This window comes from Bombina bombina, chromosome 1 (assembly GCF_027579735.1).
Source record: "Bombina bombina isolate aBomBom1 chromosome 1, aBomBom1.pri, whole genome shotgun sequence".
Classification (NCBI taxonomy): domain Eukaryota; kingdom Metazoa; phylum Chordata; class Amphibia; order Anura; family Bombinatoridae; genus Bombina; species Bombina bombina.
The window spans coordinates 1,500,705,144-1,500,721,484 of NC_069499.1; the positions used below are offsets into that span (position 1 = coordinate 1,500,705,144).

The following is a 16,341-nucleotide window of genomic DNA, read 5'->3' on the forward strand; positions in this document are numbered from 1 at the left end:
CCAGACAAAACTGAGCCCCCTGACGCTACATTGGTATATGTACTTACAAATATACTCAGCGATCCGATCATACCTGAAAATGCCTAGAAATAATAGCACTACACCATTAGAAACCTTATGCAAATCCGAGGAACGTGACAAACATACTATTTCTACCCTATATGTGGCCATTCAGACCTCACATTCCAACATAAAAACTACCACCATGTTAGCCTGGGAAAGAGAACTACATACCAGTAAAGACATTAAAGATTGGGAGAGAATTTTCCAAAATGCAGAAAAAGGGTTGATAAGTGTAGACCTTAAGGAAAATGTTGTTAAGACAATATACAGATGGTATTTAACACCCACAAGAACAGCTCATATGAACAAACAAGGAAGCACCTTATGTTACAGAGGATGCGGTGAAATAGGTACATATAGGCACATGTGGTGGGACTGCAAGGAAGTGGCGGGGATATGGAAGCAACTCTCTTCTTTCCTTAGTCGACTCTTAAATGTAGATATAGATCTTACAATCCAACATGCTCTCCTACATATTCATATGGGTAGACTCAACAAACATATCAATACATTTATAAGAATACTGTGTACAATTACGAGGATCTGCATAGCCAGACACTGGAAGATAGGTAGCCCAACCTGGACAGAAATTTACAATAAAATCCAATATACATACAATATGTACGAATTAGCAGCACATACCCTAGATAACAGAGAGGTAGTCCAAATGGTGTGGTACTATTGGATAACTAAATCAGAATAGGAGACATAAGACTAGTATGAGGAACAGGCTTAGATGGCTTAAATAGAGATAAATCCTTTATTAACTTTATACACATACAACATAGCTTAAAGTATGATGTGTCGTCACACCCCCCCCCCCCTGTCCCCCCCCCCTACCCTCACCCCACCCCTTGTTAATTGTTATACCTTACCCTTTCATTGATGTGAGGTAACTACAACTGAAATCAAACAGTAACTTGGAAAATGGATAGAACTCCATTGTACGTTATAACTTAGTGCATCAAAAGACTTTATGAGAAATAATCAAAAACAAACACTTTTTATTTATAGTCGTTGTTTGATATTCAAGAAGATTTATAGATAATACATCATAGTTTACGGACTGCGGAGTAATGGTTCGAGCATGCCTCTGTTATGTTAACCAAATTATCAAGTGTATGTAATTAAGGTTTTGTAAGCCTGATCCCCGTAGATCCTGAAGATAGTGATGATTACGGTGGAAGGTATGTCTATCAATGTTTATGTTATTTTTTCCACTTCTTTTTGCAAAATAATAAAAAATATTCAAACATAAATATGATACACTTGGGCGCACAGATGCACTTCTCATTTGGCGAGCTGAGGCGAATGCATAGGAGAATAGAGAGGAGAATTTTCAGAATGCTTGATAAATCTTGCTCAAAGGGCTTGATTTTACATCCACGGGCAGACAGGGGTGGACATATTTGCCACTGTCTGTCCGACTTCTCTAGTGGGCAGCAATCCGCTGCCCGCATTTACTATTGCACACGAGCACTCCTGTGCGCTCGCGTTCAACCCCACCACCTGCCCACGCACCGCCAATCACACACGGGCAGGAGCTGTCAATCTCCATCAGTCGGAGAACAGGGCAGAGAAGCAGCGGTCTGATGAGAGAAGGGCTTGATACATCGAGCTCAACGTTTTTTTTATGTCTCTCTAATTGTTAAATTATATTTGTATAATTGTACAATTTGTCATATATGCTACAGCTTTACCTCTGCATTCAGGAAGATCGCTCCAATTACCACTTGCAGTGCAAGTAGCGGTATCATTCCCGAACATAACGTAACGCGGCAGACACTCATACTTAACCAGGTCCAAATATGAAGATATGTTCTGTACTTTGGGAAAGTCGGAGGCAATTTTTCCATTTTCAGGTACAGGTGGAATAGAGCAAGTTATCGCTGAAACAGAAAAATATATATATATATCAAAATCTATGTATATAAAATTATTTGTCTTTATATTGTGCAAAATTAGCTGTAGGAGCCGGACAGGTTTGTATGAATATAATATAAACTAATGCATATTAAAGTAATATGAAAATGTTAGAGCAGATCAATTTATATCATGATGCTGCTTCCCAGACACACATATCACTACATAAAACATCTCAGCAAACAATAACAATGATAAGAGACATATGTGTGCAACCACCAATCAGCAGCTAGCTCAGTGCACTGCTGCTCCTGAGCCTACCTAGAAATATTTACAACAAAATATATAAATAGAACAAAGTAAAGGGATGATCCCAGTCTATTGTTTGATAAGTATTGTCATGTTAAAGGGATATGAAACCCAAAAATGTTTTTTGTGGTTCAGACAAAGCATATACTATTTTAAAAAATTTTCCAATTTATTTCTGTTGTCAAATTTGCTTAGTTTCCATGTAAAAATTCTGTGTTGAAGAAATACCTAGATAGACATCTAGAGCGCTACATGACAGGAAATTGTGCTCTTGCAAATGGATAACACTCTTGAAAACTGCTGCCATATAGTGCCCCGGAATAGGCTAGGTTCCTAATCTTACGTAAAAGCACAACAATTTACTCTACACCAAAGAGTCCGTTTAAAACATAACCTTTAATTCATCAGTTTAAAAACATCAACGGAGAACAATCCAATAGATCTTACGCGTTTCTCGCTTCAAGGAGCACTTAGCCATGATCTTATGTGTTTTTCACGCTTCAAAGAGTGCTTAGTCATAGATCAATGACTAAGCGCTCTTTGAAGCGGGAAAAACACATGAGATCTGCTGGATTGTCCTCCGCTGATGTTTTTAAACTGATGAATAAAAGATTATGTTTTTAAGGACTCTGGCGTGCAGCAAGCTTTTGTGCTTTTAAATATGCTTTTGTGATGTGGTTCTTGCTAGCACCTGCACGGCAGTTTACTGAAGCAGTGGGTTCCCTATTCGATCTGTTGCAGCAGATTTTGTGTGTATACTAAGCTTTTCAACAAAAGATACAGGGAGAACGAGGAAACAATTATAATAGAAGTCATTTAGAAAGTTGTTTCAAATGACATGCTCGATCTGAATCATGGAAGAAAATTCTTCGGGTTCATATCCCTTTAATGACTACAGATATCAATATTATCACAATCTGCTATTTTTTAAAGTTTATCTGCATAGCTTTTTTCCCCCATTTTTTGTTTAGAAGAAAAAATGTCCCTATACTTAACATGTGCCAGACCATTTTTCTGATCAAAATCTCAATTCATAATCCTTAATTACACATTTACAGGACAGTTTTTACTTAACGAGTTTAAGAGCTTCGCTTTTCAACTTATTACAGAGGACCCCAACATTTTGTAATGTAATATCGGTTTTTGCACCTAGGCAAATCACACTGAAATCATTATAAGGAATCAAACTGTGTAGGATTAAAAGGGATATGAAACCCAAACATTTTCTTTAGTGATTCAGACAGAGCAAACCATTTAAAAAAAGTTTCCTATTTACTTTGATTATCAAATTTGTTTTGTTCCCATGTTATTCTGTGTTGAAGAGATACCTAGGTATGCATCTGGAACACTATATAGCAAGAAAAAAAATAGAAAGTTGTTTTAAATCTTTTCTTAATCTTTTGTGCCATCTTTACTCTGTGATTGTTTATCTCCTAAACATTTTTGTACATCTGTGAATATTAATACAAATTATATTTAAAAAAAGAAAGAAAAGAAAGTTGTTTCAAATCACATGCTCTATCTGAATCATGAAAGAATTTTGGGTTTCATATTCCTTTAATTGATTTATCATAAAGGGACACTGTATTCAAAACAAAAATATGTTATCCATATGAAAGGGCAGCATTTAAACATATAAGAATAATCTGCTTGAAAAAATATGGAGTAGAATCAGGTTATTTTTATGTATAGGGACAGTAAAGTCAAAATTACACATTCAAGATTAAGATTACACATGTAATTTTAAACAACTTTTTAATTTATTTCTACTATCCAATTATCTTTGTTCTCCTGATATCCTTGTTAAAGATTAAACAGAGGTAGAATGATAGGCGCTTAGGAGCGTGCATGTGTTTTTAGAAATCTATGGCCTAGATTTAGAGTTGGGCGGTAGCCGTCAAAACCAGCGTTAGAGGCTCCTAACGCTGGTTTTAGGCTACCGCCGGTATTTGGAGTCAGTCAGGAAAGGGTCTAACGCTCACTTTCCAGCCGCGACTTTTCCATACCGCAGATCCCCTTACGTCATTTGCATATCCTATCTTTTCAATGGGATCTTTCTAACGCCGGTATTTAGAGTCGTGGCTGAAGTGAGCGTTAGAAATCTAACGACAAAACTCCAGCCGCAGAAAAAAGTCAGTAGTTAAGAGCTTTCTGGGCTAACGCCGGTTTATAAAGCTCTTAACTACTGTGCTCTAAAGTACACTAACACCCATAAACTACCTATGTACCCCTAAACCGAGGTACCCCCACATCGCCGCCGCTATATTTAAATTTTTTAACCCCTAATCTTCCGCTCCGTACACTGCCGCCAACTACGTTATCCCTATGTACCCCTAATCTGCTGCCCCTAACACCGCCGACCCCTATATTATATTTATTAACCCCTAATCTGCCGCCCCCGCTATCGCTGACTCCTGCATATTATTATTAACCCCTAATCTGCCGCTCCGTACACCACCGCCACCTACATTATAGCTATGTACCCCTAATCTGCTGCCCCTAACACCGCCGACCCCTATATTATATTTATTAACCCCTAATCTGCCCCCCTCAACCTCGCCTCCACCTGCCTACACTTATTAACCCCTAATCTGCCAAGTGGACCGCACCGCTACTATAATAAAGTTATTAACCCCTAATCCGCCTCACTCCCGCCTCAATAACCCTATAATAAATAGTATTAACCCCTAATCTGCCCTCCCTAACATCGCCGACACCTAACTTCAATTATTAACCCCTAATCTGCCGACCTAATCTCGCCGCTACTGTAATAAATGGATTAACCCCTAAAGCTAAGTCTAACCCTAACATTAACACCCCCCTAAATTAAATATAATTTAAATCTAACTAAATAAATTAACTCTTATTAAATAAATTATTCCTATTTAAAGCCAAATACTTACCTGTAAAATAAACCCTAATATAGCTACAATATAAATTATAATTATATTATAGCTATTTTAGGATTTATATTTATTTTACAGGTAACGTTGTATTTATTTTAACTAGGTACAATAGCTATTAAATAGTTAAGAACTATTTAATAGCTAAAATAGTTAAAATAATTACAAATTTACCTGTAAAATAAATCTTAACCTAAGTTACAATTAAACCTAACACTACACTATCAATAAATAAATAAAATAAAATACCTACAATTACCTACAATTAAACCTAACACTACACTATCAATAAATGAATTAAATACAATACCTACAAATAACTACAATTAAATAAACTAACTAAAGTACAAAAAATAAAAAAGAACTAAGTTACAAAAAATAAAAAAATATTTACAAACGTTAGAAAAATATAACAACAATTTTAAACTAATTACACCTACTCTAAGCCCCCTAATAAAATAACAAAGCCCCCCAAAATAAAAAAATGCCCTACCCTATTCTAAATGAAAAAAGTTCAAAGCTCTTTTACCTTACCAGCCCTGAACAGGGCCCTTTGCGGGGCATGCCCCAAGAAATTCAGCTCTTTTGCCTGTAAAAAAACACATACAATACCCCCCCAACATTACAACCCACCACCCACATACCCCTAATCTAACCCAAACCCCCCTTAAATAAACCTAACACTAAGCCCCTGAAGATCTTCCTACCTTATCTTCACCTCATCGGGTATCACCGATCGGTCCTGGCTCCAAAATCTTCATCCAACCCAAGCGGGGGCTGGCGATCCATAATCCTGCGGCTGAAGAGGTCCAGAAGAGGCTCCAAAGTCTTCATCCTATCCGGGAAGAAGAGGCGATCCAGACCGGCAACCATCTTGATCCAAGCGGTATCTTCTATCTTCATCCGATGAGGAACGGCTCCATCGTGAAGACCTCCAGCGCGGACCAATCTTCTTCCGACGACGTCCAACTGAAGAATGACGGTTCCTTAAAGGGACGTCATCCAAGATGGCGTCCCTCGAATTCCGATTGGCTGATAGGATTCTATCAGCCAATCGGAATTAAGGTAGGAAAATTCTGATTGGCTGATGGAATCAGCCAATCAGAATCAAGTTCAATCCGATTGGCTGATCCGATCAGCCAATCAGATTGAGCTCGCATTCTATTGGCTGTTCCGATCAGCCAATAGAATGCAAGCTCAATCTGATTGGCTGATCGGATCGGTCAATCGGATTGAACTTGATTCTGATTGGCTGATTCCGGAATTCGAGGGACGCCATCTTGGATGACGTCCCTTAAAGGAACCGTCATTCTTCAGTTGGACGTCGTCGGAAGAAGATTTGTCCACGCTGGAGGTCTTCACGATGGAGCCGTTCCTCATCAGATGAAGATAGAAGATGCCGCTTGGATCAAGATGGTTGCCGGTCTGGATCGCCTCTTCTTCCCGGATAGGATGAAGACTTTGGTGCCTCTTCTGGACCTCTTCAGCCGCAGGATTATGGATCGCCAGCCCCCCGCTTGGGTTGGATGAAGATTTTGGAGCCAGGACCGATCGGTGATAACCGGTGAGGTGAAGATAAGGTAGGAAGATCTTCAGGGGCTTAGTGTTAGGTTTATTTAAGGGGGGTTTGGGTTAGATTAGGGGTATGTGGGTGGTGGGTTGTAATGTTGGGGGGGGGTATTGTATGTGTCTTTTTACAGGCAAAAGAGCTGAATTTCTTTGGGCATGCCCCGCAAAGGGCCCTGTTCAGGGCTGGTAAGGTAAAAGAGCTTTGAACTTTTTTCATTTAGAATAGGGTAGGGCATTTTTTTATTTTGGGGGGCTTTGTTATTTTATTAGGGGGCTTAGAGTAGGTGTAATTAGTTTAAAATTGTTGTAATATTTTTCTAATGTTTGTAAATATTTTTTTATTTTTTGTAACTTAGTTCTTTTTTTATTTTTTGTACTTTAGTTAGTTTATTTAATTGTAGTTATTTGTAGGTATTGTATTTAATTCATTTATTGATAGTGTAGTGTTAGGTTTAATTGTAGGTAATTGTAGGTATTTTATTTAATTTATTTATTGATAGTGTAGTGTTAGGTTTAATTGTAACTTAGGTTAGGATTTATTTTACAGGTAATTTTGTAATTATTTTAACTATTTTAGCTATTAAATAGTTCTTAACTATTTAATAGCTATTGTACCTGGTTAAAATAAATACAAAGTTACCTGTAAAATAAATATAAATCCTAAAATAGCTATAATATAATTATAATTTATATTGTAGCTATATTAGGATTTATTTTACAGGTAAGTATTTAGCTTTAAATAGGAATAATTTATTTAATAAGAGTTAATTTATTTCGTTAGATTTAAATTATATTTAACTTAGGGGGGGTGTTAGTGTTAGGGTTAGACTTAGCTTTAGGGGTTAATACATTTATTAGAATAGCGGTGAGCTCCAGTGGGCAGATTAGGGGTTAATGTTTGAAGTTAGGTGTCGGCGATGTTAGGGAGGGCAGATTAGGGGTTAATACTATTTATTATAGGGTTATTGAGGCGGGAGTGAGGCAGATTAGGGGTTAATAACTTTATTATAATAGCGATGCGGTCCGCTCGGCAGATTAGGGGTTAATAAGTGTAGGCAGGTGGAGGCGACGTTGTGGGGGGCAGATTTGGGGTTACTAAATATAATATAGTGGTCGGCGGTGTTAGGGGCAGCAGATTAGGGGTACATAGGGATAATGTAAGTAGCGGTGGTTTACGGAGCGGCAGATTAGGGGTTTAAAAAAATATGCAGGGGTCAGCAATAGAGGGGGCGGCAGAATAGGGGTTAATAAGTGTAAGGTTAGGGGTGTTTAGACTCGGGGTACATGTTAGAGTGTTAGGTGCAGACGTAGGAAGTGTTTCCCCATAGCAAACAATGGGGGCTGCGTTAGGAGCTGAACGCGGCTTTTTTGCAGGTGTTAGTTTTTTTTCCAGCTCAAACAGCCCCATTGTTTTCTATGGGGGAATCGTGCACGAGCACGTTTTTGAAGCTGGCCGCGTCCGTAAGCACCGCTGGTATCGAGAGTTGAAGTTGCGGTAAATATGCTCTACGCTCCTTTTTTGGAGCCTAACGCAGCCATTCTGTGAACTCTAAATACCAGCGGTATTTAAAAGGTGCGGCCAGAAAAAAGCCAGAGTAGCTAACGCACCCCTTTGGCAGCAGAACTCTAAATCTAGGCGTATGGCAGCAGTTTTTGTATAATATTGCTATAAACATTGTTGCTAACACTGCTGCCATATGTTTGCCAAGAGAACTGATTTTCTAAAATGTATTGTCCTATCCAATACACGTAAGTTTAAATTGAAGGTCAAGTCCGGGTGCCTCGTTCACGTTGTTCAGCTCTTTATTTGAAATGAACTCGACTTTCTTTCATCATTTTGACCATATTTTATTTATCACGGTTTTTTTTTACCTTTTATTTGTTCACCATTATACTGTACTCATCCACCTGCCATCTTAGATAACTTGATTGACATATATCTAAGATCTAATGCCACAACGTTACTTCTAAGTATTGCGCATGCGTAACTTCATGAGGAGCTTCATGTCTCTGAGGCTCCTTTATGAGACGTGCATGCGTATTCAGCTTCCTGTTTCCAAAATCGATACATCACAACAACAATAACAATCGCGTACAAGTAAGTAACAAGAAGCTGCCAATATTCTGGTGCACATACGCATGCACAGTTTTTTTCTTAAGTTGTGCATGCGCTTTAGACGGACATAGAGAGCGTGTTTGACTGCTCGTTACGTCACTAATACAGAATAAGAAAGTGTTGGAGGGGAGGAGTCCCAATGAAAATGGGGTAGGATTTTTATATTTCGTTTTTAAAAAAAAGGAAGATGCAGATAAAAAAAAAGTTAGTTACTAGGATGCTTATAAGATATTTAATAAACTTCAGTAGGGAAGTGACGAAAATTGACCTTCACTTTAATTCTTACTTTACTGTCCCTTTAACATTGTACCACAACCAGTTGTATACTTCCTATTAATATGTGTATATACATATATATTTATGTGTTAATATGCTTATATACATATATATTTATGTGTTATTATGTGTATATACATATATATTTATGTGTTATTATGTGTATATACATATATATTTATGTGTTAATATGCTTATATACATATATATTTATGTGTTATTATGTGTATATACATATATATTTATGTGTTAATATGTGTATATACATATATATTTGTGTTAATATGTGTATATACATATATATTTCTGTGTTATTATGTGTATATACATATATATTTATGTGTTATTATGTGTATATACATATATATTTATGTGTTAATATGCTTATATACATATATATTTATGTGTTAATATGCTTATATACATATATATTTATGTGTTACTATGCTTATATACATATATATTTATGTGTTAATATGCTTATATACATATATATTTATGTGTTAATATGCTTATATACATATATATTTATGTGTTACTATGTGTATATACATATATATTTATGTGTTAATATGCTTATATACATATATATTTATGTGTTATTATGTGTATATACATATATATTTATGTGTTAATATGTGTATATACATATATATTTATGTGTTAATATGTGTATATACATATATATTTATGTGTTAATATGTGTATATACATATATATTTATGTGTTATTATGTGTATATACATATATATTTATGTGTTATTATGTGTATATACATATATATTTATGTGTTAATATGTGTATATACATATATATTTATGTGTTAATATGCTTATACACATATATATTTATGTGGTTATATGTGTATATACATATATATTTATGTGTTAATATGTGTATATACATATATATTTATGTATTTATATGTGTATATAGATATACTGTATATTTATGTGTTAATATGCTTATAGACATATATATTTATCTGTTTATATATGTATATACATATATATTTATGTGTTTATATGTCTATATACATATATATTTATGTGTTTATATGTCTATATACATATATTAACACATAAATATATATATATATAAGCATATACATATATATTTAAATGAATAAGTCAGTCCCCATAGACCGCTATGTAAAGGCACTTTTCAGTGCTGTATAACACCTCACTTCCTCTCAATTTAACCCCTTAAAACTGCTTTGTGCAGTTATTATTAAAAAAATATAGATGCTTCATTTTTTTATTTTAATAAAGGCACCATACACTTTATTTTGGGGGCAATTGGGGGACATTTTTAAAATTAACCAGAGATCTAAACTTGTAATGTCTGGTTATTTATTGTGCGCCCATAAACGGGCGAATTTGCCCATTTAAAGTAGTGAGTGTAGCTGCCCCCTCATTTACCCCACCTTCCCCTCAGCGATCTTTTCCCCTACCCTCTATTCCCCCTTCTCTACTCTAGAACCCCCCTACCCTCTATTACCCCTTCTCCCCCTCCCTCCCTCTGCAGTGTATCGGAACCCCACCCGTTACCGCCCCTCCCCCTCTCCAGCAATGGGTCGCCCAACCGCCTCCCTCCTAACCCTCCCACAACACCAAAGATTGGCACCACCACTACCTGATGCAGAGAGGGACACAGAATGTCCCTCTCTGCATCAGTAACTCTGCAAGTCTATTTCTGCACTGCCCCACTCGGAGGGCATACATAAATAGCGCAATCTCGCCACTTTTACTGAGATCGCTTCAGAGAGAGGCCCAGGACAGCAGCGTCATACAGGGTAAGGCACTGGTCCTTAAGGGCTTAACGTACCCAGTAAGTGGTTAAAGAAGTGTGACGTTTATGTTGTTAGCTTCTTCAACTCTATATAAACATGTTTATCGGACCTTAGACCACTTATTTCTCAGCTTGTAGATTATTTTGTGCTTAATTATTCATTAGTTAAATGAAGCATGAAAATGACAGCAGTCTGTGGCATCTGGCTAAATTCAGTGCCGGATTTATTTGAGAAAAAAATGCAACACACAAATAATAAACTTTAACTATAATTTTGTTCAGTGCCTTTTTAAGTTAATCTTTTATTTTAATTTTATTTATTTCTTTTTACCAGAGAGCTTACATCTACTGCAGACCGAATCACAAACCTCCAACAGTGAAGCGGAGCCTGGATACAGCTCTTTCATCCAGGATTTCTGCATCACTGTCTGGGAAGACAGCCAGACATACTTAGTTCAGGGAATTCATTAATTCCACTACATGCTGTACAGTATGATCATAGCAGTTTTTTAACATTCAAATCTCCTGAGTACAAATCTGCACAGTTAATACACTGCATATATACAGAGTATGAATTAGACTAAAAAATATATATTCTCCTGCAATGTGAAAGTCAGGGGGTGCAAAATATGGCTGCAAAACTTGGTACAAGCAGAGATCCTAAGAACTTTACTATATCTTTGGAGATGGCCCCAATTGGGAAATTTGATTATATTGCCCCTCCTTTTTGGCAGATGTATGAACTAATAGTGTCTCCATGTTAAGCTAATCATTCCCTTTTTTCTTATTTACATTGTCTCTGTCCTTATTCTATGATGTTTTAGCTGTGTATAGTCCATTTTATTTTCCTTTCCATCATGCACCTTCCTGGATATCCCAGTGCTGCTGCTTCTATTTCTTGTCACATGATTTGAGAAACAGCACAAAGCAGCCATAAGTCAGCAAATTAGACTGAGCACTGGTAGCAAAGAAATGTGTGTGTCTGCCAAATGTAAGTTTTTTGGAACATTTGACCATCTGATATACAGGTAGCCCTCAGTTTACGCCGGGGTTAGGTTCCAGAAGGAATGGTTGTAAATTGAAACCGTTGTAAATTAAAACCCAGTTTATAATGTAAGTCAATGGGAAGTGAGGGAGTTAGGTTCCAGGCCCCTCTCAAAATTGTAGTAAAAAAAGTAACACCCAATACATTATTTTTAAAGCTTTGAAATGAAGACTTTAAATTCTAAACAGCATTAGACACAGAATATATAATTAAACTAACTTAAATGAACAAAAACATTTGCTATAAACCTAATAAAAAAACACACAACACAGACTTTACTTGCATTTTTTTGCAAACAGTTCTTTCTATGCATTCCAATCTGGACGGATTTATAGACAGGAAGATTTTGTTCCTTTGAAAGCTGCTCGATAGCTCAGGTCTAGTTAGCTACACTGATTAATTTCAGCTTGCTTGTGTGCTTGGCTTGAATATCTTTGCTGCAACACAAGCAGACAGCTCCACCTACTGGCTATTTTAATTAATGCACTGCTTCTCAATGCTTTTCAATAACAGTCACATGACTGAAAAAAAGGTTGGTATTCTGAAACGGTGCAAATTGAACCGTTGTAAACCGAGGGCCACCTGTACTACAATAAGGGTTGTGGGTGTTATTGCACCCCCAAAACAGGAACTCTCCTTCTAGAAAGCATTTATGGGGTGTAACATTACCAACTGATACTAAAAGTCTTGGATGTGATATCCTTATAACATAAAGGTTACAACAGATTATTTTGGCTACAATATTTACTTGACTTAGAATAATTATGTAGTATCTGCAAGGTGTTTTCTGATTGAGTAAGGGGCATGGTTAATCCCAAATCAAGCCAATCAGTCTCTCTTAACTGCCCCTTCTACATTACTTTGTAGCTTCATATACTAAAATCCTCTGTACTTATTTTTGACGGCACTTGATGGCTTATTCTGGGCTTGACCCTATTTTTTTTTATAATCTAATAGATTAAACCCAATCCTTCCTACAGCTACATTGTGATCCAAATACTATTTAGGAAAATTAATTTGTTTAAACATACGTCCACATGTCGGAAGCTGTCCAGTCCACGTTCCTCTGTCTGTACACATACTTTGATTTGCACCATGCAAAACATATCTGAAATAAAATAACAAATGAATGTAAAATAGATGAACAGGACATAAAACAAAATCACATGATGTTTCTAATTTTAAATGCAGATTTTTCTCTGTATTCCCCTCGTGGTAATCTCATTTAGTGTAATCATCACGTGCATGTAATGTGCTGTAAACATCGCGCAAAAGAGGATTATTAAAAGATTTGACATTGTGCAGTAAAGTATATTGGGATAAATTCTGTGCATGCTTCTGTAATCTTATTTTAGAGCCAAACTGCAAAATATTAGTAGATTCAATATGTACCCAAATTGTCCTAGAATAAAAATAAATGTCAAGGAAGCGCCTATGTTTTTACAGTCTGTACTCTAAAAAAAGCATCCGCTTGCCAGATCTCATTCCTGGGATTTCTTGATTTAATTTTGTACAACAGCTTAGGCAATGTTTTTTTTCTTAGATACTACAAGTGACAGGAATTTTTTTTTCAAAGTTAATAGCTAGATCCTGAACTAATAAGGTAAAATTTATATAATGCAATATGTCTGAATTATTGTTAACATTTTTGCATCTTTTTATATTACATGTATGTGTCAATGCTTTCAATTTTCACACAGGACCACTAAAAATGTAAAAAAAACAGGTTTACCCTTGCAGGGACAGTCTTGGTGAAATTATCAAAGAAAATGTGCTGTCCCTGCGAGTGTCGAGATGTCTTCCATAGAAATAAGTGCTCTCTGCTATGAGAAAGTTTCCAATGGTGAACAAAGTCAGAGTCGTAACTAGAAACATCAGGGCCCGAGTGCAAGAATCCATGAAGGGCCCTGCCACTTCATACATACATGGAAACTTTCTTACATAGAGACACTCAGACACAGAGAAACACCTCCTATCTCTGTCTCACAAAAACACACACATAAAAACAATCAGTCAGACACACACAAAACACTCAAACACAGACAAAAACAATCGGTTATCACCACACAAGAACATACATATAAATCAATGATTATAAAAACTACACATACTGAACACCAACATCTGCTCTAGAATAAATGTTTAAAAACGTAAATGAAAAATGAGCTAAATGTATTTATAATCCCCATAATAAGTTTAAAACACACTAAGACACCCACCACCACCCAATAACCCCCATTTACTCAATGCCCCAACAACCCAGAGAAATAGTAGTCCAATGTACATGAAAGTTTAAAATGTTGCCTAATAGGACATTTTAAAATAATGCAAATGTCCTTTTATACACAAAAAACTGGGAAGTCTCCACAATCAGTCTATTTACTACCTTATAAAACTTGCTTTACTGGTTCCAATAATATTAAAATAATATTAAGGGATTCTGAAGAAGATAATTTCTTATTTAAAAATGATCCACCACTTAAAGGGAAAGTCTAGTCAAAAATAAACATTCATGATTCAGATAGGCATGTCATTTTAAATAACTTTCCAATTTACTATTATCATCAATTTTGCTTTGTTCTCTTGCGCCTACATTACAAGTTTTGTCGGTAAAAACTTGCGGGACTAACAAGCCTTTTTTTCCAGCGCTTACTTTAAACAACGCTGGTATTACAAGTTTTCTGAATGGCTGCGTTAGCCTCAGAAAAATGAGCGTTGAGCAAATTTAGCTCCACTTCTAACTGTAATACCAGCATTGCTTAAGGTAGCAGTAAGCTGGCAAAACGTGCTCGTGCACGATTTCCCCATAGGAAACAATGGGGCTGAGCTGGCTGAAAAAAAAAACAACACCTGCAAAAAAGCAGCGTCCAGCTTCTAATGCAGCCCCATTGTTTCCTATGGGGAAACACTTTCTAAGTCTACACCTAACACCCTAACATGAACCCCGAGTCTAAACACCCCTAACCTTACACTTATTAACCTCTAATCTTCCGCGTCAACATCGTCGCCACCTGCATTATACTATTAACCCCTAATCTGCCGCTCCGGACACCGCCGCCACCTACATTATACCTATGAACCCCTAATTTGCTGCCCCTAACATCGCCGACACCTATATTATATTTATTAACCCCTAATCTTCCGCCCCCAAAGTCGCCGCCACCTATCTACACTTATTAACCCCTAATCTGCTGACCGGACATCGCCACCACTATAATAAATGTATGAACCCCTAAACTGACGCAACCCTGCCTCGCAAACACTATAATACATTTTATTAACCCCTAATCTGCCCCCCCCAACATCGCCGCCACCTACCTACAATTATTAACCCCTAATCTCCCGCCCCCAACATCGCCGCTACTATAATAACGTTACTAACCCCTAAACAAAAATTATTCCTATTTAAAACTAAATACTTACCTATAAAATAAACCCTAATATAGCTACAATATAAATAATAGTTACATTGTAGCTATTTTAGGATTTATATTTATTTTACAGGCAACTTTGTATTTATTTTAACTAGGTACAATAGCTATTAAATAGTTAATAACTATTTAATAGCTACCTAGTTAAAATAATTACAAAATTATCTGTAAAATAAATCCTAACCTAAGTTACAAATACACCTAACACTACACTATCAATAAATTAATTAATTAAATAAATTAACTACAATTATCTAAACTAAAATACAATTTAATAAACTAAACTATAATACAAAAAACAAACACTAAATTACAAAAAAAAACATTACAAGAATTTTAATCTAATTACACCTAATCTAAGCCCCCTAATAAAATAAAAAAGCCCCCCAAAATAATAAAATTCCCTACCTTATAGTAAATTACAAAAGTAATCAGCTCTTTTACCAGCCCTTAAAAGGGCTTTTTGCGGGGCATTGCCCCAAAGTAATCAGCTCTTTAACCTGTAAAAAAAAATACAAGACCCCCCCAACATTAAAACCCACCACCCACACACCCCTACTCTAAAACCCACCCGATCCCCACTTAAAAAAACCTAACACTAACCCCCTGAAGATCACCCTACCTTGAGCCGTGTTCACCCAGCCAGGACGAATTCCTCATCCAATCCGGGCGATGTGGTCCTCCATCCGGCAGAAGTCTTCATCCAAGCGGGGCAGAAGAGGTCCTCCATCCGGCAGAAGTCTTCATCCAAGCGGGGCAGAAGAGGTCCTCCATCCCGCAGAAGTCTTCATCGAAGCGGGGCAGAAGAGGTCCTCCATCCGGCAGAAGTCTTCATCCATCCGCGGCTCCATCTTCAAGACCTCCGACGTGGAACATCCTCCTCAGCCGATGGACTAACGACGAATGAAGGTTCCTTTAAATGACGTCATCCAAGATGGCGTCCCTCGAATTCCGATTGGCTGATAGGATTCTATC

The 16,341-nt window shown here is 36.6% G+C and overlaps 1 protein-coding gene across 1 annotated transcript in view; it reads right to left on the minus strand.

The window, feature by feature from the left end:
- APOH (apolipoprotein H) overlaps window positions 1–16,341 on the minus strand; it is a 145,490-nt gene that overhangs the window by 48,147 nt on the left and 81,002 nt on the right. The window contains exons 4-5 of the mRNA XM_053721465.1: window positions 12,967–13,043; window positions 1,764–1,952 (exon numbers count right to left, since the gene is read on the minus strand). Of these exons, the coding sequence (XP_053577440.1) occupies window positions 1,764–1,952; window positions 12,967–13,043 (266 nt within the window). The remainder of the gene's footprint in view (window positions 1–1,763; window positions 1,953–12,966; window positions 13,044–16,341) is intronic.